The sequence below is a fragment of the Bison bison genome, unplaced genomic scaffold (genome assembly GCF_000754665.1).
Source record: "Bison bison bison isolate TAMUID 2011002044 unplaced genomic scaffold, Bison_UMD1.0 scf7180017864236, whole genome shotgun sequence".
NCBI classification, from domain to species: Eukaryota; Metazoa; Chordata; class Mammalia; order Artiodactyla; family Bovidae; genus Bison; species Bison bison.
The window spans coordinates 5687768-5709978 of NW_011494808.1; the positions used below are offsets into that span (position 1 = coordinate 5687768).

General features: G+C 42.2%; 1 protein-coding gene across 1 annotated transcript in view; it reads left to right on the top strand.

Annotated features, from left to right (window-relative positions):
- Positions 1–11784, top strand: part of NGLY1 (N-glycanase 1) — a 63370-nt gene extending 51586 nt beyond the window's left edge. The window contains exons 11-13 of the mRNA XM_010846451.1: positions 4978–5163; positions 10311–10488; positions 10870–11784. Of these exons, the coding sequence (XP_010844753.1) occupies positions 4978–5163; positions 10311–10488; positions 10870–11045 (540 nt within the window). The 3' untranslated portion in view covers positions 11046–11784. The remainder of the gene's footprint in view (positions 1–4977; positions 5164–10310; positions 10489–10869) is intronic.
- Positions 11785–22211: the final 10427 nt, after the last annotated feature.

Genomic DNA, 22211 nt, shown 5'->3' on the forward strand with positions numbered 1-22211 from the left:
ATTTACTCTCACTGCTGTACAGTATCCCACTGTGTGGATATTCTGTAACTTATCCACGTCACTATAGGGTATTTAGTTTGTTTCTCAATTTTGGTTTAAAATTGTGGTACTGTGCTGTTTACAGTAATATCCAAGATATGGAAGCGGCCTAAGTGTCCATCAGCAGATGAATGGATAAAGAAGTTGTGTTGTATTTATACAATGGAATAGTATTCAGCCATTAAAAAATAATGAAATAGTGCCATTTGCAGCAACAATTAATGGATGTACAGATTATCATATTAACTCAGAGACAGATATTATATGATATCACTTATATGAGGTATCTGAAAAGTAATACAAATGAATCTGTTTACAAAATAGAAGCATACTTTGCACACATAGAAAACAACCTTCTGATTGCTCAAAGGGGAAGGGGTGGGAGCATAAGTTAGGAGTGTGAGACTGAGAGAGGCACACTGCCGTATGTAAAATAAATGAACGATAGAGCTCTCCTGTATAGCACAGAGAACTCTACTCAGTGTTTTGTAATAATCTATAGTGGAAAATAATCTGAAAATAGACATCTGTGACCCTAGGGACTGGAGTCCACCAGGCTCTTCTGTCCATGGGATTCTCCAGGCAAGAATACTGGAGTGGGTGGCCAAGCCCTCCTCCAGGGGATCTTCCTGACCCAGGGATCAACCCACATCTGCGTCTCCTGCATTGGAGACAGATTGTTTACTCACTGAGCCACCTGGGAAGCCCTGTATATGTATAATTGCACCACTTTGCCATACAGCTGAAAGTAACACAGTGTTGTCATCAACTACCCTTCGGTTTTTTAAGCGTTGCTGCTGTGAACACATGCAGACATGTCCTCGGTGAGCGTTGTGTGTGCTCACCGTGGGTACACAACCGGGGGCAGAAGAGCCGGGTCGGGGTATGAGGACCGGCGGCTTCCCAACCGCTTCACACTCTGCCCAGCAATAAGTGAGATTTTTTTACGTCTTTATCTGTGGTTCCCTGTCTTTTTCATGTTAGCATTTCTAGTGGTATATAGTATTATACTGTGATTTTTTTCCATAAGAAACTAATTTTCTCTGGAAATTGCGATGGTTTTCTGTTCTTTAATTTTATCTGTTTGTTACTGTGCTCTTCGTTGCTGTGCCTGGGCTTGCTCTGGTTGTGCCAAGCGGGAGCTGCTCTGTAGTTGTGTGCGGGCTTCTCACTGCGGCGCCTTCTCTTGTGGAGCACAGGCTCTGGGGCTCATAGGCTTCGGTGGTGGTGGTGTACGGGCTAATTGTCCTGCAGCATATGGGATCTTCCCGGGTCAAGGATGGAGCCACTGTCCCTGCATTGCAAGGTGGATTCTTAACCACTGGACCACAAGGGAAACCCTGTAGTCTGATTATTATAATTTATTTTTTATCAAAGTTTAGTTGATTTACAATGTTGTGTTAGTTTCAGGTTTACAACAGAGTGATTCAGTTTTACATATATATCTTTTTTTCCCCCTGTTTTAAACTTTGCATTTTGATGCTGAATAATGACACTGAATGTCTGTCTTTAAACTTTCAGATATCATCTTTGTCAAGTCCTGTTCAGTGCTGTGAAAACTTTAAGTACAAGTGGGGAACACAATAGAAATCTGGGTCGTTCCGCTAGTGACAGTGTTCGTTTCTTACTACATTCTTGACCACATCTAGTTTTGGCTAGAAGTTGTTGGTGTGAGTACTATTACACTATTACATAGTCAGACTTTCTGTAAATATTGTCAGTTAATCTCTCAAAATTAAGTGATGAACAATGGGAATATAACTCCTAGAGTTAGAGGCTAGCGGAAAGCATTATGCTCTGTAATGGACATTAAGAAAGTTCTTTGCCCTTAGGGAGCTTAAAGTTGACTCACTAGAAAGCATTTATTATAAACACCTAAGAAGATAAGTAATGAAAAATGCTTGAAAGGAAAATTACCAAACAGAGTTTTATATCTACTTTTTCCAAATTTGCCATTATTACACCTCATTTCTCTAATAAAGGAAGAGTGGGGAATTATCCCTAGTCAACATTGTTTACTTTTAAATTTATCTCATCATATTTAGCAGGCAGTTAGAAGTGGTGGTTCAGCCATAGAATAACGATCTGAATTCAACAGATAACTCCAATCACTGCTGATGCAGTGCACATTACAAGTAGAAATCTAAATGAAGCCAATTTGAAAAGACCAATGTCATTCACAGCTGTGTTCAGTTTAAAATATGGGTATTTAGGTCTTCATTTCTTTTTCTTTTCACGGATGAGTGTGCTTCCTCTTGCATGGCATATAAGTTAATTAAACTTTAAAAATAGGAATTGGGCTATATGCCCAGATTGTTTTCCCTTTTGAAAAATTTAAAAATTTCTCAATTATGGAGTTCATTTTAGAGCTGAGAATTTTAAAAGTCATTTTTCTCTTTAGAAATAGATGTTTATTTTAAAAGTCAGTCCTAAAAAATTAGGGAACTATATATCTTGACATCAGCTGGACAAAGAAGGAAACAGTAGAGATGTTTCCAGAAGGAGTTTTGTCTTAACCTTAAATTTTAAAGCATTTATGAAATATTAATGTTATAAATGATATATTCAGTAACATACATATTTTTCTTTTCCCTTTGTAATTAATTATTCTTTGGTAAAGTAGTAGATAATGCTACTTAAAATTTTTAATTCCATCTGGTTTATGGCAGTACTCTGAAATATCTTTGATAATGAAATATCTTTGATAAAGAAGAGAAGAATGGCAAAGTATTGTTACCTGCTAGTATACTAATTCATATTTAGAAAATCACCTTCTAAAAATAATAAACTGATTTTATTTTTTACCTTATCCTTGTGGCAATAATAATCACAGGTTCTAGGGAATTATCTTCTTATTTATACATTTGTAAATACTTTCTAAGATATTTTATATTCTACTTACTAATCCTTGTACATTTGTTTCTTTTCTTTTTAGTTTTCTAGTTATTTTACTTACAATACCTACTTCCTTTTTTTTTTTTTTTTTTTTACTTTACAGTATTGTATTGGTTTTGCCATACATCAACATGAATCCACCACAGGTGTACACATGTTCCCTGTCCTGAACCCCCCTCACGCCTCCCTCCCCATACCATCCCTCTGGGTCATCCCAGTGCACCAGCCCTGTGCATCCTGTCTCATGCATTGAACCTGGACTGGCGATTCGTTTCATATATGATATTATACATGTTTCAATGCCATTCTCCCAAATCATCCCACCCTCTCCCTCTCCCACAGAGTCCATAAGACTGTTCTATACATCTGTCTCTTTTGTTGTCTCGCATACAGGGTTATCATTACCATCTTTCTAAATTCCATATATATGTGTTAGTATACTGTATTGGTGTTTTTCTTTCTGACTGACTTCACTCTGTATAATAGGCTCCAGTTTCATCCACCTCATTAGAACTGATTCAAATGTATTCTTTTTAATGGCTGAGTAATACTCCATTGTGTATATGTACCACAGCTTTCTTATCCATTCATCTGCTGATGGGCATCTAGGTTGCTTCCATGTCCTGGCTATTATAAACAGTGCTGCGATGAACATTGGGGTACACGTGTCTCTCTCCCTTCTGGTTTCCTCAGTGTGTATGCCCAGCAGTGGGATTGCTGGATTATAAGGCAGTTCTATTTCCAGTTTTTTAAGAAATCTCCACACTGTTCTCCATAGTGGCTGTACTAGTTTGCCTTGTACATTTGAAGTTTTCACATTGGTTAATACCTGATACCCAGTGTTTAACCAAAAAAAAAAAAAGCGTTACCTACTATCTTGATTGATTAGTCAATGATTAGTTAAAAAGCAAGACATTGATTCAGACTAGAGCAGTGGTTCTCAGCAGTGGGTGATGTTACCTTCCAGGAGACTTTTGGCGGTGTCTGGGACATTTCTGGTGTTAGAACTGGGAGGGGTGGTCCCACTGGCCTCTCATGGGTGAGACCAGGGAGGGTGCTACACGGGCACCTCCTCATCCCCCGTCAAGGAGGACTGACCTGACCTGCAGGCACCTGTGCTCGTGTGTAAGGGAGAGGGGGCTTGGTGTCTGTGCCATGCAGACGCAGGATAAACGCAGCATCTTTCTCAAACTAGATTCGCTCAGTGACTTCAGGAATTTAGGGGACTATTTTGCATTAAAAGAAACGATTTATTTTGTAAGAGAAAGCAAAATTGCCTGCAATTTTAAGGTAAAAGCTTTTGTAGCAATTCACCCGTGCAGAACATCATTTCCAGCTATCCTGTCCTCGCTTCTAGCATCAGGAAAGGACACTGATGAAATTACTTTTGGCTGCGGCCTGGAGTGGGAAAAAGAGTCACATAGCTGGAGAGTAGCAAGCACAGCCTTCCAGATGCACGTGTCAGGGCCCCGAGGCAGGAAGGAGCTGGCTTTGTAAGGAGCTAAAGGAGGAGGGGCACAGTGGGGGCGTGGAGGCAGCAGGGAAGAGGAGCGTGGGGTCTGGTGGGGGAGGTCGTGGAGGACGAGCCGTGTGCGGCCCTGGCCACCTTCGTAGGGGCTTAGAGTCTCTGTGCAGCAGGAGGTCAGTGCAGCGAGTTAGACAAGTAAGTGATGTGTCCCCGTTCACGTCCTTAGCAGTCGTTTTGATCCGTGTGGAGAGGTTGACTTGAAAGCTAGGACTCAGCTGTAGGAGACGACTGCTGTGTCCAGTTAAGTGGTGGTGGTGGGAGTGAATTCATGTTGATGCAGAGTCCCCGAAATGTAAGTCACAGCTGCAGTTTGTTTCTGGTTTGCTGCTTACTAATGTCTGTTGCTATGTCAGCGCCACACTGATGATGTTTAGCCTGTAGGAGAATTTCCGAGTTTCCCGGCGGCGCCACTGCGCTTCCCCGTTGCGGGGTCACGTGACCCTCTCCACAGCAGTACCTCTTTGTGCACCTGCTTTCCATTATGTTGAAAAACTAATTCTTCTTTTTTTTCCAAGAGTAAAGAAACCCTGTTCATCCCCTCTGAAAATGAGAAGATTTCTAAACAGCTCCACCTTTGCTATAACATTGTAAAAAATTATTATGTCCGAATTTCAAGTAATAACCAAACCATTTCTGGATGGGAGAATGGTGTGTGGAGAATGGAATCCATATTCAGAAAAGTTGAAACAGACTGGAACATGGTAACGTAATGCATGAAACTGTTTAAAATCTTAGTCATTCTTTAAACAAATAGAGATTGGCTTCATTTGTCACTTGGTCTTAATGTAAAAACTAATATGAGAATTATGTTTAGTTATCCTTAAACTTGTAAAAGAAGATCCTGCTCCCAATGTTTAATGAAAAGTCCATTAGAAATTTGTGTGTGCGTATCAAGAAAGTACCTGTTTTCATCAGAGGCCAAATTTAATTCTTTCGTGGCGGGGGCGGGGTGGGGGTGGAAATGTGTACTAGCAACTCATGTAACTACTTTTTGCGTGAATATGTGGAGTATATTGTTACCCATTTCCTTTGTGGATATGTATTGATTGCCTGCTACAAAGCAAGCTACTAGGTACCATACCATTTCGTTCAGAGTCCCAAGAGCTAACCATTCGACGTGCTTCCATTTTAAGGGATTGTGGCTGGTTGAGCAGCAAGATTGGTTTATTTCTTCTGTTTCCTCTAAAATAATGGAAGAAACGGATGCTGGGACTGTGGTGATTCATTGTACCAATGTGTACATTGTTGTCACATGGTATCTGTAATAAGAAAGAGGCTTTGCTTTTAAACTACCCTCTCCCTTAGAAAAACTGACCAAAAATAAGTGCAGAGCTACTCACATGCCCTCCCTAGATCTGACGCTATTACCGATAGATTTCATGGGAGTGAACGAGCTTATGGGCCTGTTTAACTTGCCAGGTGAGAGGTGTGAAGTTGTTCACTTGTGAGACACTCAAGTGGATGTAGCAGGAGAGTCACGGATGAGCAGCTGCTGGTGTTTTTGAGCATCAGCACCGTGCTTATCCTTGTGCTAGGCGTTCCCCAGCGTGCAGGCTCTTGGTCCTGACCCGCAAGCACCTGCTGTGCCCACTCGCAGTGCCCACAAGGACGCAAGCGAACTGGCATGGAAACTCCTGGAGGGAGACACACCCTGGTTGCAGGAGCCGGGCAGAGAGAGCTCCGTGGAGTGGGCGGCACTGGAGCCCAGCGCTGGGAGGAGAGGGGTGTGGCTAGACAGGAGCGGCCGCGCGTCCAGACCTCTGAGTAGGTCTCACGGCCAGGCGGGTGTGTTGTGTGGGAGAGCTTCTGAGTAAGGTAAATGAGATGTGAGGGCCATTACATGCAGACACGCCTACTCAAGTGTATGCCTTCATGTACTTTTACAAGGGGCCCTGTTTTGTTTTGTTTTTTTTTAAAGCTGAATGAATACATTTCCAGTTCTAAATGAAAAATGCTAGAATTGTAACTGTACGTGTAGAAACTGGTAATTCAGAAGCAATACATTGCCTTTAAAAACGTGGGTTTTCCACCTGAACCCGTATTTTCGCTCTGTCCTATTTCCCTGCTAGGGACTCTGACTGCACCAGAAGCAGGACCCGTCTCCCCCACACTCTTCCTCGCAGTCTCCTCGCGGGGTCCATGGCGGGGCACGTGCAGCTGGTCGGTGGGTGTCAAGAAAAGGCCTTTCCCTCTCCCAGGAGCACAGAGACTCGCTGAATATACCATTCAGCGATGTCTGGATTTGAAAGGAACGTAAAAAGCTAGAGAGTTTACTAAGAGTTCACTTTTTAAGGGGCACTTTCTAGATGTTCTTAGATGCTCTGTATTTTTGAACAGTTTTATTCTCTTTGCCACTAGAGTCACCTTAATACTTTTTGATGCATGACATGATGTCAGGAATTGATGCAGTCATTCAGAATCAGACGCTGTGCTCAGCGTTTAGGATCTAGTGGTGAATTTCGAGGCAGACCTGAAGCGAGGGTCCACTTGTGCCAGAGGAAGACACGCAGACTGGCTGCGGAGACGAGCGAGGGAAGCGCCGTGTGAGATGGAGGAGCCGCCGGGTCCGGGGGCCTGGCAGGGGGAGGGAGGTCTGTGCCGGCCTTGGAGGTGGCAGCAGAGGAGCCTCTCAGAGCGCGACGTGAGCAACACTGTATGCAGACGCACCGACCTGAGAAACAGCCACAGGCTCAGAGAAGGGGGTCGTGGGGAATATGGGGAAGGAAGGTCAGAGGGGTGAACGGTCAGGCCCCAGCGGCTTGGGTGCCCTTGCAGTTATGCAGTGGGAAACAACGCAGGCGTTCAGGCGAGGGAAGCCCATCATCACACTGGCCATCCAGAGGCTGCGAATGGAAGCATGGGAAGTGTGGACAAGACAGTGGGAACTGACGGTGTTCGTGACAGACCTCAGCGAGAAAATGGAATAACCAGAAATAAGATTCCTGAGCAAGGGCAATGAACTCGCATTGGAGGAAGACTTGAAATACAGCTGCTCTGCTGGAGACGCAGGCATGACTGACTGCACGGTGAACTTAATTAGAGCTCGTTCAGCAGCCTCAGCAGAATGCTGATTTTTAAGAACATGCTAGAGAACCACTTCAGACAAGAGCAGTACACACCAGACCTCCAGGAAACCAGAGCAGCGGGCTGACCAGCCTGGCATGTAGTCATCAGAAAATTGTTCCGTGAAGGTCTTCACAAGAATGGGAGATAGGGGAGGAAGCTGACTTGCATGTTGCTCTCAGTCTTGAGGGCAGTGGTCACAGCCACACCCCGCAGGACCGGTTCTGTCAGGGGTAGCTCGTGAACAGCACGGCCTGTCCCCAGCCCGGCGATCTCGCCCCTCTTCGCAGGTGGTCTTGTGCCTTCCGTCCTCACAGATGCTGGAGCGGGGCCAGGGCACCTCACCTATGAGTTTAAAAGGCAACACAGACCAGGCAGCAGTTACAAAAGTGCTTTTTTTCACCTTTAGAGCAAATAGTTGACTAAGAGGTTATAAAGTATTTTTTTCTTCTAAATAAATTATAATTATTAGTTCTGTTGGTTTTACACATAGACAGGACTACAATTGGAGGTTTATGTAAATCCTGTTGTTTTGATTAAGTTACTTAACTGAGTATACTCTATATAGTAACATCCTACTGCCTCTAAAAATGCTGAGTTAAATAAGTTGGCTAAAATGCTACAGATAGAATATATTGTGCAAAAAAGATGACATGAATTTTCAATAGAAATAGGACCTGTTTTATCTCCATGTGCTCTTCTTTAACCTAAGGAAACTTTTATTTGCTCACAGTGTGTTTAAAGGTTTATTTAAGCATTTAAGAATTCAATGATGAATTCTGTCTTTTAACTTTTTAGAGTCATTAAAAACTGATGCCTTTAGAACTGAAAAATGTGAGTCTTAGAAAAAGCAATTCTTAGACAGGTTCAATAGCTATGAGAAACCTTTTGTGACAGTTAAAACAGTTCTGGCCCAGACCCACCTGATACAGTGAAGGCAGGTCTTAGGGGTAGCTCGAAATTTGAGATTAACCTGACTTGACTATCCTGTTTTATATGCCTACACTTTTATGTGGGGGCATTTGAAGCTACTGAGCTCTGAAAACACACAGGACGTAGAAGACACACAGAAGTAAGATCACTTTCCCCCAGTCTTTTCATTTCTTTCCACCACCTTTCTTCTAGTAACCCCTCTGTTTGGCTCATTGTTTTCAGATGACCCCCTTTACTAACCTCTGCTTTGGAGGAGTAGTGAAGTCATGGATAACCCATACAGGCCCTGTCGTTCAGCAGAGGTGAACCCTCTGGCCCCCAGGAGCACAGGTGCAGCCCTGAGCCTAGGTCCCCTGCAGGGAGGCTGCGGTGGCTGCCCGCGGGCCGAGGTCCTGGAGTTGGGCAGGCTGCAGCGCCCACACCCAGGTCTGCTCTGCAGAACAACAGTAGGGGGGGGTGTGTGTTTCTGGTCTCAGGAGGTTAAGTCGTTTTCCTTGGAGACTGATTGTTTAATGATTTTATTATCACCACCTCGCTGATTCTGAGAACTCAGATTAGCTGACACATTTAACCTGAAAGAAAACTAACTATAGGTCACCGAGTAGAATGAAATATCAATAGCGTGCTGGCAGTGATTGACTTCTTACTTGACTGAAAACTAGAATAGTATGGAATTGGATGGCAGGTGTGTTTCTTGTGGTACTTCCAGCTGTTTGCCCCTGAGAAGTAGATTAGATGTTTCTGAAAGAATGTATGTGTGTGTGCAGATTTCTGGTGCAAATAAATAGTGTTTATTAAACCCTGTAAATCCAGAACCTATGCCCTAAAGAGTAGTTTATGATTTGGTAAAGTTACATAATATAAGTACGTCTGAAATAGTTATACTTGGGTTACAGAGTATTGGCAGTTCAAGGTGGGATGAAATTCTAGAGGACCATGAAAGCCAAGAGTTTGGATGTAATGTAAGAGGCAGGCAGTTGGTGTGAGTTCTAGACCAGGCAACTGATATGAAGGAAGTGGGATTTAAAAAGTGTTAATTAGGCAGTTGCAGAAAAATGAGAGTAAAGTCATGACCATATTGACAAGTGCCATATAATTGAGGAAAGAGGTTTTCGGTTTTTTCTTTCCCCCATGACTTTTAATGCCCAGATTGTTGTGTGGGGAGTTTGGACACTGGGCATAAATGATTAAAGAGTCAGATTCTCAGGGGGTTGAGCCGTGGTGAGTGGACATCCGTTTTCGTATCAGCATTTGCAGAGTGTAGATGAACCTGTGAGAGCAGATGGACTGGAGGCTTCGATGAACCTGGACGCCTCCTCTAGCATGTTGACAGGGGAGCGTCCTGTTCAGAGAGGCACAGGAGGAGCGTGGACATGACCTTTTTAACCAGCACCATTACTTTAGCAGTGACTGAGGTATTTCTTGGTTTATAGGGTGTGGCCCATCTCATTCTAGGAAAGCTTATCTGAAAATCCAGGCTTAGAAAAGAAGATAAATTAAGGAATAATTGCATTTAAGAGGACTCTTCATTTTCATCCAGATTCATCATAAAGTTCATTTTAAATAGCTGGACTTAATCACTTAAAAGAGAATATAATTCACCAAAATTTGGTTAGCGCACAGCCTTAGGGCTATACTAATTCATGCACCTATCATTCAAATATTATCTTCCATCCCTAGCAAGAGATGCTAGTAACATGAAAAATTGGTAGCAGTAAAAATCTTTGCAGTGGGGAAAAATGAGGTTTTTAATAACCAGTTGTTCATAGTACACGTGATGGACTCTGACGATCTGTGCTCTTACACTGTTTGATTATTTCTGACAGTCCCTTTTTCCCTTCCCTCTTTACAGGTGTATTTAGCCCGCAAGGAAGGATCATCTTACGCTTACATTTCCTGGAAGTTTGAATGTGGGTCAGTTGGCCTAAAAGTAGATAGTATTTCCATTCGGACAAGTAGTCAGACCTTTGAGACCGGGACAGTACAGTGGAAACTGAGATCTGATACCGCACAAGCGGAACTGACAGGCGGTAAGCATCTGACTGGAGAACTGATCATAAAGGGTGTGTTTAATGCTCTGAAGAGCAGTTGTACTTATTTGAAATGTAGTTAAGGGTTTTTCTTACCCTGGAGTTATTCATACTACTACAGTTAAAAAAAAAAATGTTTCATTTAAAACCTGTAGTTTAACCTCATTATAATAAAAGGCCTCATGTTTCTTATTGTAAAGCACAAATGGAAAGAGAAAAATCATTTCTTTTTCAGAGGACACATTTCCTCCATAAAGAATAATTTGTATTTATTTTTTAAGGGTTGATTTTTACCTGTAAGGTAGTTATATAAAATGCATTCAAAGCTATCTCTGTGTTCTTATCGAAAGCAAAGTGTTAATTTTTTTTTTCCTCCAATAGATAAAACACTTCGCTCCTATCACGACTTTTCTGGGGCCACTGAAGTTACTCTGGAAGCAAAATTAAGCAGAGGAGATGGTGTTGTTGCTTGGCAACACACCCAGCTGTTTAGACAAAGCTTAAACGACCATGAAGAAAATTGTTTGGAGATAATTATAAAATTCAGTGACCTTTGAGAACCTGAACATTACAGAGAAGCTGGCAGTAATCGAGGACAGAGCTTGTTCTAAAGTAGTCTGTGGGTGCCGTGCATGCTTAGTTGGCAGTCTGCTCCCCTCTGGTAGCACATTTCCCTGTTGGCTATCCATCATGTAACCCTCATGAAAATATGTCTTTATACCATGGACCATAATGAAACCTCGAATTAAAAGCTCCCTTCCATATGTGACTCTGATTTGGAGTGAAATCTTAGTGCCCCACTATGAGAATTTAACTTAAAAATTGTAATTGTTGGCTTTAAAAGTAAAGTGAAGGTATTCATGACTAAATGCTATTCAGGATTATGATGAAATCTTCAGCTAATAATAGTAATTTGACAGTTTCTGATCAGCCTTTAATTTTTCCATAAGTAGCTGAAATATATTTCCTAAGGTTTTAAATTTTTAATAAATGTGAACATGAATCTCATGTTATAATGCATGAAAATTTTTATGATTGTAAATATGTAGGCATTTAAGAAATAAATTATTTTGCGTTACATCTTTTTTAGTGGTTACTTTGGCTAAATAAAAATCTTAAGTATGCTAAACATTGAAAACCACTTGAATAGCCAAGAATTATGAAAACAACATTGCATAAATTCAAAGATATATTATAAATCCATGGTATATGGGCACTTCTGAAAATGCTTTACTGTTGAGTTTATTTTTGAGTATTTTTATCTACCTCATTGAATAAAGTGTTTTTTCTTGACTTTGAAACTATGTAACTGTATTATTCAGTATCCATACAATATATCAAGAGTTTTCATGCTGTGCTGGGTGTAACTTCTCCAGTTAAACTGAGTAAACATGTGTGAAGTGTTTGTGTGCAGGAGTGCTGGGGGCGGTGAGAAGGATGACCCCTGCAGCCCCAACCCGCAGAGGCCTGTGTTGGCAGTCTGCAGAGGGGGTGCCCAGTTCTCCTGGCCAGAAAAGTACCTTCTCAGACTTTCTCACCCTGTGTCGCCCAGTAACACGTTTACAAGCATAAAATACCTACTGAAATTCTGAAACAATGGTATTATATTTTGTTTTTAATTGTAGTCAAACTCTGTTGAGGATCACTTTCTTGCTGAAAACTTACATTTAAAAGAAAAGTAGCTTGTACCTCTAAATTTATTAATATGTCTTGAATATTAGAAATTTTTCTGGAACTCTCAAACTCTGAAGTTAATCACAGATCATGGAGTGGCCAAATAGGTAAACTTGGGGAGACCTGACTCCCACCTATCTTGTGAAGTGTCTGGTTTCAGCACAGTAAGCATTTGAGTGGTAAATGGACCAAGACTCCTTGTGAGAAAAACTTGAGCAGGACAAGCAGTCTCATAAAGACGCTTGCTCCTTGAAAGAAAAGCTATGACAAACCTAGACAATACATTAAAAAGCAGAGACGTCACTTTGCCAACAAAGGTCCGTCTAGTCAAAGCTATGGTTTTTCCAGTAGGCATGTGTGGATGTGAGAGTTGGACCATAAAGAAAGCTGAGTGCTGAAGAATTGATGATTTTGAACTGTGGTGTTGGGGAAGACTCTTGAGAGTCCCTTGGACTGCAAGGAGATCCAACCAGTCCATTCTAAAGGAAATCAGTCCTGAATATTCACTGGAAGGACTGGTGCTGAAGCTGAAACTCCAGTCTTTGGCCACCTGATGCGAAGAACTGACTCCTTGGAAAAGACCCTGATGCTGGGAGGGATTGGGGGCAGGAGGAGAACGGGAAATTGGTCATCGGTGGTCTGACCAGCATCTTCTTGATTGTTTTAGGTACAGTTAGTTTTCACTTCCTGGGTTGATTTGTTCCCATTTCATTGAAACCAGTTCTCAAAACTGTGACAGCTTATGTCATGGACTAAAGCCTGGTGTGCTGCAGTCTGTGGGATCACAGACACGACTGAGCGACTGAACAACAACAATGTCATGGCTACAGTTGGTCATCATGTAGTTAACTGCTTGCACCTGATGGGAGTTGCAGCATAAGACAGCTCACAGGAAATGGCCCAGAAAATTATCTGTTGCCCTTGGCGTTGGTGTGTTAGTCGCTCAGTCGTGTCTGACTCTTTGGGAACCTAGGGACTGTAGCCTGCCAGGCTCTTGTGTCCATGGGATTCTCCAGGCAAGTATACTGAAGTGGGTTGCCATCTCCTCCTCCAGGGGATCTCCCCTACCCAGGGATTGAACCTCGATCTCCCAAATTACATGCAGATTCTTTACTGTCTGAGCCACCAGGGAAGCTCCTTGGACTGCTTGTTCTGGAGGAAGGTCATTGCTGTGCTAGGAGGCCTCTTGAGCAGGTGTGGAGAGGAACCAGGGACTCCCTCCAGCCCCGTCCAGACTTCAGGGATGCCTCAGGAGAAGGAGTCACATAGTTGGACCTGCCAAGCTGAACCACTACTGAATTCCTAATGCACAGAGTGGTTTTTTTAAAATGTGTGTTTATAGAGCATGAGGTTGCTGTCATGGCCTGAATGTTTGTGTACCCTCCCCCAAATTCATGCATTGAAATCCTAACCCCCAAATGTGATGGTGTTAGGAGGTGGGGCCTTTGGGAGAGAATTAGGACATGAAGGTGGGACCTTCTTGAATGGGTTTCTTGCCCTTAGGAGAAGAGAGGGGAGAACCTCAAGAGAGGCCATCGGAAACCAGGAAGAGGGGAGGGCGTCCAGCAGGGACTCGGCCGGATCTCAGAGCTTCTAGCGCTGTGAGAGATGTGTGTTTGCTGCTGAAGCCCCCAGTCTATGCGATTTGTTACTGCAGCCCAAAGTAGACCAGTTAATTAAAACAGCGTTGCTCTTTTTGCCAATCTGATGGGTGAAAAATACCTAGTTTTAACTTCCATTTCCTTGATTACTGTGAGATTTCAGTTTATCTTGTTCATTAGCCAGGTTGGTTCCCTCTTTAAATGTTACCTACGTATACAGTCATCCCTCAGTATCCACAGGGGTTTGGTCTAGGACTGTCTACAGGTACCAAACCCAAGGATACTCCTCAGTTCCCTTATATAATATGCCATGGTATTTGTATACAACTTACACACATCCTCTTGTATACTTTAAATCATCTCTAGATTGCCTATAACGCCTAATACAATATAAACATGCTATGCAAATAGTTTCTGGTATGAGGCAGATTCAAGCTTTGTTTTTTTGGCACTTCCTGGAATTTTTTCAGAATTTTAAGAGTTTTTTTTTTTTTTTTACTGAATGAAAGATTCTTTACATTTATGGTACTTTAAAATTTTCCAAAGTTTCACACAATGATTTCATATGATCCCGTAATAACCCTTCTTTTATTCCCTACCTCTCTATTGCCCCTACCTGCTTCTCTCTCCACTGGTAGCCACTAGTTTGTCCTCTGTATCTGTGAGTCTGTTTTTTGTTTGTTTGTTTGTTTTATTCACTAGTTTGTTGTATTTTTTATATTCTACTTAGAGGTGATATATGATAAATCTGTCTTCCTCTTTCTGATTTGCTTCACTTGGTATGTCACCTCTGGTCACGTCTATGTTGCTGCAAAAGACATTGTTTCATTCTTTTTTGTGACCAGCACACCAGTGTGTATACGTACTGCGTCTTCTTCGTCCAGCCCTCTGCTGATGGACATTTAGGTTGCTTCCCTACCCTGGCTGTTGTGCACAGTGTTGCTGTGGACACTGGGGTGTCTTGGGGTGCTGTATCTTTTCGGATTATCCTTTTGTCTGAATATATGCCCATGGATGAGACTGCCAGATGATCTGGTAGTTCTGTTTTAAGCTTTTTAAGAGACCTCCATATTGTTCTCCATGATGACTGCACCAACTTCCATTCCCACCAACTAAACCATGATTTCTGCCGTTACGGTCTGTGTGAGACAGTACTCTGCCGCTTCACTCTGTGTTTTTCTGCTGACTGGCGGCTGAGCACCTTTTTACATTTGTTGATCGTTTGAGCTCCCTGCTCTGCAGTTGCCTGTTGGGATAGTTTGCCCCCTTTTCAGTTGGATTCTTTGTCCTTTTCTTACTGATGCTTAGTTCTTTATATATTGGGACAGGAGTCTTCTGCCTGCTTTATATCTGTCTCCATCCATGATCCATCTTTTAAATAAATATGTTGATGATCCTTGTCCAGACAGAAACAACAGAGGGCCCTCTTCTCTACAGGATCTATTTAGGAAAATAACAACCTTTGACTGTACACCCTTTTATAAGCCCTCAAGCCAGTCTTAACTAGAAAAAGTGCTTTGTGGAAAGAACAGGAACAAAGCTATATCTGGTGGCAATAAAGAATAGTGTGTTGAATTCCTGATGTTCTTGAAATATAATACTGAATGAAATTCCATGTGTGATGGCGGTATGCTTACAATCGGAGAACAGTTAGAGAGCTTAGAGAAGAACAAATGCTTGAAGGCATTCTCATGCTACATTCTTTGGTGGAAAGAAAACCTGTCATCTGAAACGTAACGATATCCCTTACAGATGTGTAAAAACTAAAAAAAAAAAAAAAAAAGGCAAAGAAGACCTTTGATCTTCACTTAATAAATATGGAACCATCAAAGCTCTTGTACTCCTCGTAAACTTAAATTTGTAACAGATTAAATGCCAAGGGAGAAGGATGGCAGGGAAACTGTAAAATGAATCACAAAGTAGCTGAATTAAAAAAGAGGCCAGCTGAGGAAATGTACACTGTAATTTCAACTGGATTCAAATCATTTCTCAGGATAAGGAGTGTCTGTACCAAATGGTCACACAATCAATTCACACATCTTTGCCACTAAAGGGAAATTAAGGTATTTTTTCATTAATAAAATACTATTATCCTGAAAATGCCGGGTAGCAGAGAAGCTGCCCAAAGCGGGTGGTGCAGACCTGAGTACCATTTTTCCTTGTCCACGCCCGGTGGGAAGGGGCGGCTCCACTGAGGTGTCACGAGATGGCTGTGCTCCCCAGCCCACCAGCCAGCTGCGGCAGGTGCTGCCCCTCCCGCCCTCCTCCCCCTGGTCCGAGGGCACTCCCACCCAGCCCTACACCCCCAGGAGCCACGGGAATGGCTTGCTAACCAACAGGCAATCAACTTGCTAACCAACTTGCTTGCTAACCAACAGGAAACCATCACTACTTTTAATACACATGCTCAGTAAGAGAATGGAAGTAGCCTACATTAGATTTCTCAGATTCTCCACATCATAATTCATAAATCAACATTTGAGGGAAAATTTTCATTTTGTTTTGTGAAAACAAGTTAATTATTTTTCTGAGAATGCAGTGTTGCCTTTCAGCCTCGTCTTCTGAAAATATAATTTTGATTTCACTGAAGGAGTTACATATGGATTATACTGTTTATGAAATAATTCCTATTTTAAACTGTTTGTGATGTATTACAATGGGAACATACAAATGGAAGCAGGAAGAAAAGAAATGGCAAGTTGCATATTTGATATTCTGCTATTTCCCTTTTGTCTGGTGACACCTCACAGCACACAGGATCCTTCAGGCAGTGCTTCCCAGAGTGAGGGGTTAAATCTGCATTTAACCATCTGAAGTTAAATGCAGATTCCTGGGCCTTGTGCAGGAGATATTAAGTCAAAACCCTGGGGTTAGGCCTAGAGAATTTGGTTTATTAACAAGTCCCTGATTCTTTTTTTTTTTTTTTTAATTAAACTTACTTGAACTGGAGGATAATTACAATATTGTGATGGTTTTTTGCCACACATCAACTTGAATCAGCCACCAGTATACATGTGTCCCCCGCATCCTGAACCCTCCTCCCACTTCGCTCCCCACCCCATCCCTCTGGGTTGTCCCAGAGCACTGACTCTGGGTGCCCTGCTTCCTGCATTGAACTTGCACTGGTCGTGTATTTCACAGATGGTAATGCACATGTTTCAGTGCTGTTCTCTAAGTCATCCCACCCTCGTCTTCTCCCACTGAGTCCTAAAGTCTGCTCTTTACATCTGTGTCTCCTTCATGTAGGATCGTCAGTACCATCTTTCTAAATTCCATATATATGCATTAATACACAGTATTTGTCTTTCTCTTTCTGACTTATTTCACTCTGTATAATAGCCTCCAGTTTCATCTACCTCGTTTGAACTGACTCAAATGTGTTCCTTGTAATAGTTGAGTAATACTCCATTGTGTATATGTACCACAGCTTCCTTATCCATTTGTCTGCCAATGGACAGCCAGGTTGCTTCTGTGTCCTAGCTATTGTAAACAGTGCTGCAATGAACATTGGGGTACACGTGTCTCTTTCAATTCTGGTTTCCTTGGGGTGTATGACCAGCAGTGGGATTGCTGGGTCATTTGGGAGTTCTATTCCCAGTTTTTTAAGGAATCTCCACACTGTTCTCCAAAAGGGCTGTAGTGGTTTGCATTCCCACCAACAGTGTAAGAGTGTTCCCTTTGCTCCACACCCTTTCCAGCATTTATTGTTTGTAGACTTTTTGATGATGGCCATTCTGACTGGTGTGAGATGATAGATACCTCATAGTGGTTGTGATTTGCATTTCTCTAATAATGAGTGATGTTGAGCATCTTTTCATGTGTTTATTAGCCATCTGTATGTCTCGGAAGAAATGTCTGTTTAGGTCCTTTGTCCACTTTTTGATTGGGTTGTTCATTATTCTGGTATTGAGTTACATGCACTGCTTGTCCATACCATTTCTATCCTTTATCAAGCCCATCTTTGCATGAAATGTTCCCTTGGTATCTCTAATTTTCTTGAAGAGATCTCTAGTATTTCCCATTCTGTTGTTTTCCTCTATTTCTTTCAACTGATCGCTGAGGATGGCTTTCTTCTCTCTTCTTGCTATTCTTTGGATCTCTGCATTCAGATGCCACCTTATGCGAAGAGTTGACTCATTGGAAAAGACTCTGATGCCGGGAGGGATTGGGGGCAGGAGGAGAAGGGGATGACAGAGGATGAGATGGCCGGATGGCATCACTGACTCGATGGACGTGAGTCTGAGTGAACTCCAGGAGTTGGTGATGGACAGGGAGGCCTGACGTGCTGCAATTCATGGGGTCGCAAAGAGTCGGACACGACTGAGCGACTGAACTGAACTGAGCTGCTTGTATATTTTTGGAGAATAATTCTTTGTCAGTTGCTTCATTTGCTATTATTTTCTCCCATTCTGAAGGCTGTCTTTTCACCTTGCTTATAGTTTCCTTCATTGTGCAAAAGATTTTAAGTTTAATTATGTCCCATTCATTTATTTTTGCTTTTATTTCCATTAAAAATAAGACAAGAGTGCCCACTCTCAACTAATATTCAATATAGTTTTGGAAGTCCTAGCCACAGCAATCAGAGAAGAAAAAGAAATAAAAGGAATCCAGATTGGAAAGGAAGAAGTAAAACTCTCACTGTTTGCAGATTACATGATCCTCTACATAGAAAACCCTAAAAATGTCACCAGAAAATTACTAGAGCTAATCAATGAATATAGTAAAGTTGCAGGATATAAAATCAATACACAGAAATCCCTTGCATTCCTAGACACTAACAATGAAAAATCAGAAAGAGAAATTAAGGGGAAAATCCCATACACCATTGCAATGAAAAGAATAAAATAACTTAGGAATAAATTTACATAAAGAAACAAAAGACCTATGTATAGGAAACTATAAAACACTGATGAAAGAAATAAAAGATGACACAAATAAATGGAGAAATATACCATGTTCTTGGATTGGAAGGATCAATATAGTGAAAATGAGTGTACTACCCAAAGCGATCTATAGATTCAACTCAATCCCTAGCAAACTACCAATGGTATTTTTCACAGAACTAGAACAAATAATTTCACAATTTGTATGGAAACACAAAAGACCTTGAATAGCCAAAGCAATCTTGAGAAAAATTGGAGGAATCAACCTTCCTGACTTCAGACTATACTACTAAGCTACAGTCATCAAAATAGTATGGTACTGGCACAAAGACAGAAATATAGGTCAATGGAACAAAACAGAAAATCCAGAGATAAATCCATGCACCTATGGACACCTTATCTTTGACAAAGGAGGCAAAAAAAAAGTCCATGATTCTTAAATGGACAAACATTTGGTATCTTCTGTGCTAGCCTAATTCTCTCATTTTTATGAGGAAATTGAAGATCAGGGAGGTGTAAACATTAGTCCAGGACAACACAGCGAGTTAGCAGCTCCTCACCCAGTGCCTGGTGTTTGGAAGCCTCAGCTATTGCTAACCTGTCTCATTCTCATTTTTACCAGGATTTTACTGTTGTGAGATTCTTTTGTTCTTTCCCTCATGTTATTATGTACTAGCATCATTATCATTTGCATCATTATGTTCATTTTTTTTTAATTTAATAGAAAAGGAATTTGTTTTCTGGTTCTCTCAATTCTTAGAGCAGACCAAGGTTACCTCCAATGGGAGAGAGGAAAAAAGAGAGAGAAAGAAAAAAACTGGTGTTCTAGATTAACTGAGGCTACTTCTTTGCATCCTGTTTCACTTTGGACTCCCTGAAATTTGTCTTCTATCTCTCTGCTGTTCGGCAAGCCCCTTAATTCCAGGAACTACGTGCTATTCTTTTTTGTTACCCCAGCACCCAGAAGGGTTGGAGTCAGGCTGCAAAGGATAAGCAGATAAACTCCAGAGTGAAAGGAACCCCAAGTGGGTTGTTCCAGCCTCTCCAGGGAACTGCTACTCTGAGGATATATTTAGCAGTTTTGCCCCAGGACACATACACATTTTGCACCCACTGTGCTGTGCATTCACTGAAGGTCTGCTTCTCCGCTCTTCTGTATCTTTACTAGTCTCCACATGGATATCTTCCCATCCTCCCTTGGTCACCAGGGACTCGCTCTCAACCCGCATTCTAGTTCTTTTTCTGTTTGGATATATCAGCATACTCCACATTGGTTTTGTTACCCTAATCATTTCAACCAGTGCTGGTATTATTATTATTTAAATTAAAATCTGTGGTTGAAATAATCACTGGTGGTTTGGCAGCTAGCAGCACATACCACATCCTAAAACTTTTTGTGTGTGTGTGGTGGTCAATCCTTATCCATCTTTCAGTCCTCTTTTACCAAAAAGATCCTTTACCCAAGCTCCATTTTGAGTCCTCTTTCTAATTTCACTATTCCCCTTTTATTTATTTATTTTTGGCTGTGCTGGGTCTTTGCTGCTAAGTGGGCTTTTCTTTAGTTGCGGCTACTATTGTGAAGGCTACTCTATTTGTGGTGCGTGGGCTTCTCATTGCGGTGGCCTCTCTTGTGGAGCCACGGGCTCTAGGGCTTGAGGACTTCAATAGTTGCAGCACACGGGCTCAGTAGTTGCAGTTCCCAGGCTCTAGAGCACAGGCTCAGTAGTCGTGGGGACCAGGCTTAGTTGCCCTGCAGTCTGTGGGATCTTCCCGGATCAGGGATCAAACTGATGTCCCCTGCATTGCAAGGTGGACTGTCTGCTGCTGGACCACCAGGGAAGCCCTGTTATAGAACGGTGCATATCTCGTGGTCTCACTGATCAGCCTGGACCTATCTGACTCCCGTGGTTAGACTTCATGCTGACACCGCGGGAATGTCTGAGCTCCCCACCTCCAGCCACAGAGTTTCCTTTCCGTGCAGCCAGGCCATTTGCCCTCCTCAGACCCAGCCGAATCTGTACCAGGAATTATTTCAGGTACAGGAAATACAGCAACAAGAGAGCACTGTTGGACCTCGTGGCATTTGTATTTTGGAGAAGGAAGTAGCTTTTAAGCAAGATACGCACATACCTTTAGATAGGGATGTGCAGACAAACAGATTTTTAAGTAGTGATAAATTCCAGTGAAAAAATATTTTGTTACCAATACATAAAGTGAGTCTGATGCACCAAGAGTGACTTGCCTGTAATGAACCAAGCTGCCTCCCCAGCCGCCGAACTGAATGACTGACAGTTGGGTCTGTCTGTCCTGCCTGCTCTCACCTGCATCTGACAGGTGATGGTTACAGAGAACACACTACCGTCCGTGACCATCTCTCACTGTAAGCAGTGAGTAACTGATTTTGTACAATTCCTTGAGCTGGCCACAAACATCCCCTGCATCTGTGTGTCCTTGGGATAAGCCCGACACACTTTTTCTTCATACAAAAAACTTCACTCCCCCGTGTATCATGTGAGTGATGTTAACCGCAGCCCCCACGTGTGGATGGACTGGCAGTTGACTGAGTGGTACGGGAGTAAATGTTGATGAGGAAACGGCAGCAAAACAGCGCTTGTCAGCATCTTTACTTGGACCAAATCTGCACCTTTGCTTTGGTCTCACTATTTTCCAGTAGTCATGTATGGATGTAAGAGTTGGACCATAAAGAAAGCTGAGCACTGAAAAATCGATACTTTCAAACTGAGGTGTTGGAGAGACTCTTGAGAGTCCCTTGGACTGCAAGGAGATCCTACCAGTCCATCCTAAAGGAAATCAATCCTGAATATTTATTGGAAGGACTGATGCTGAAGCTCTAATACTTTGGCCACCTGGCGAAGAACTGACTCACTGGAAAAGACCCTGATGCTGGGAAAGATTGAAGGCAGGAGGAGAAGGGGATGACAGAGGATGAGATGCTTGGATGGCATCGCTGATGCAATGGACATGAGTTTGAGTAAACTCTGGGAGTTGGTGATGGACAGGGAGGCCTGGTGTGCTGCAGTCCACGGGCTCGCAAAGAGTCGGACATGACTGAGTGACTGAACTGAACTGAACACTTAATACTTTGTCAGCCCCAGTGCAGCCACTCGATCACATAGTCATATAGGTTTAAGTAAGTTCCCCCTGAGTCTGTTTTATTGTGTGGCACACAGAGACATTCCAGCATCTCAAGAATGTGGTGAGAACTGGAGATATTTCCTGGAAAGTATTGGCATAGCACTTGGGTATACTAGGACCCAGGGCATGCCAGTGGTCAGGGTCATTGGTCTGCCCTCTCCCTAGAGAGCCAGGCCTGGCCAGGCTGTATATTCTTCGTGCATTTTGGCCTTGGCCACTCCCGCTCACATACCTTTCTCCTCTCCTTCATAATCTGGCTTCATGTTTGTCATCTTTTGTAAATTTGCAGTTCCTGTTTTCAAAAATGTAGCTAGAAAATGAGCAATATTGAAGATATGTAGTAGAATGCAGTATTATTTAATTGAAAGCAATTAAAATTGGGGATTTTTTCTTAAAAGTTTTTCTTATA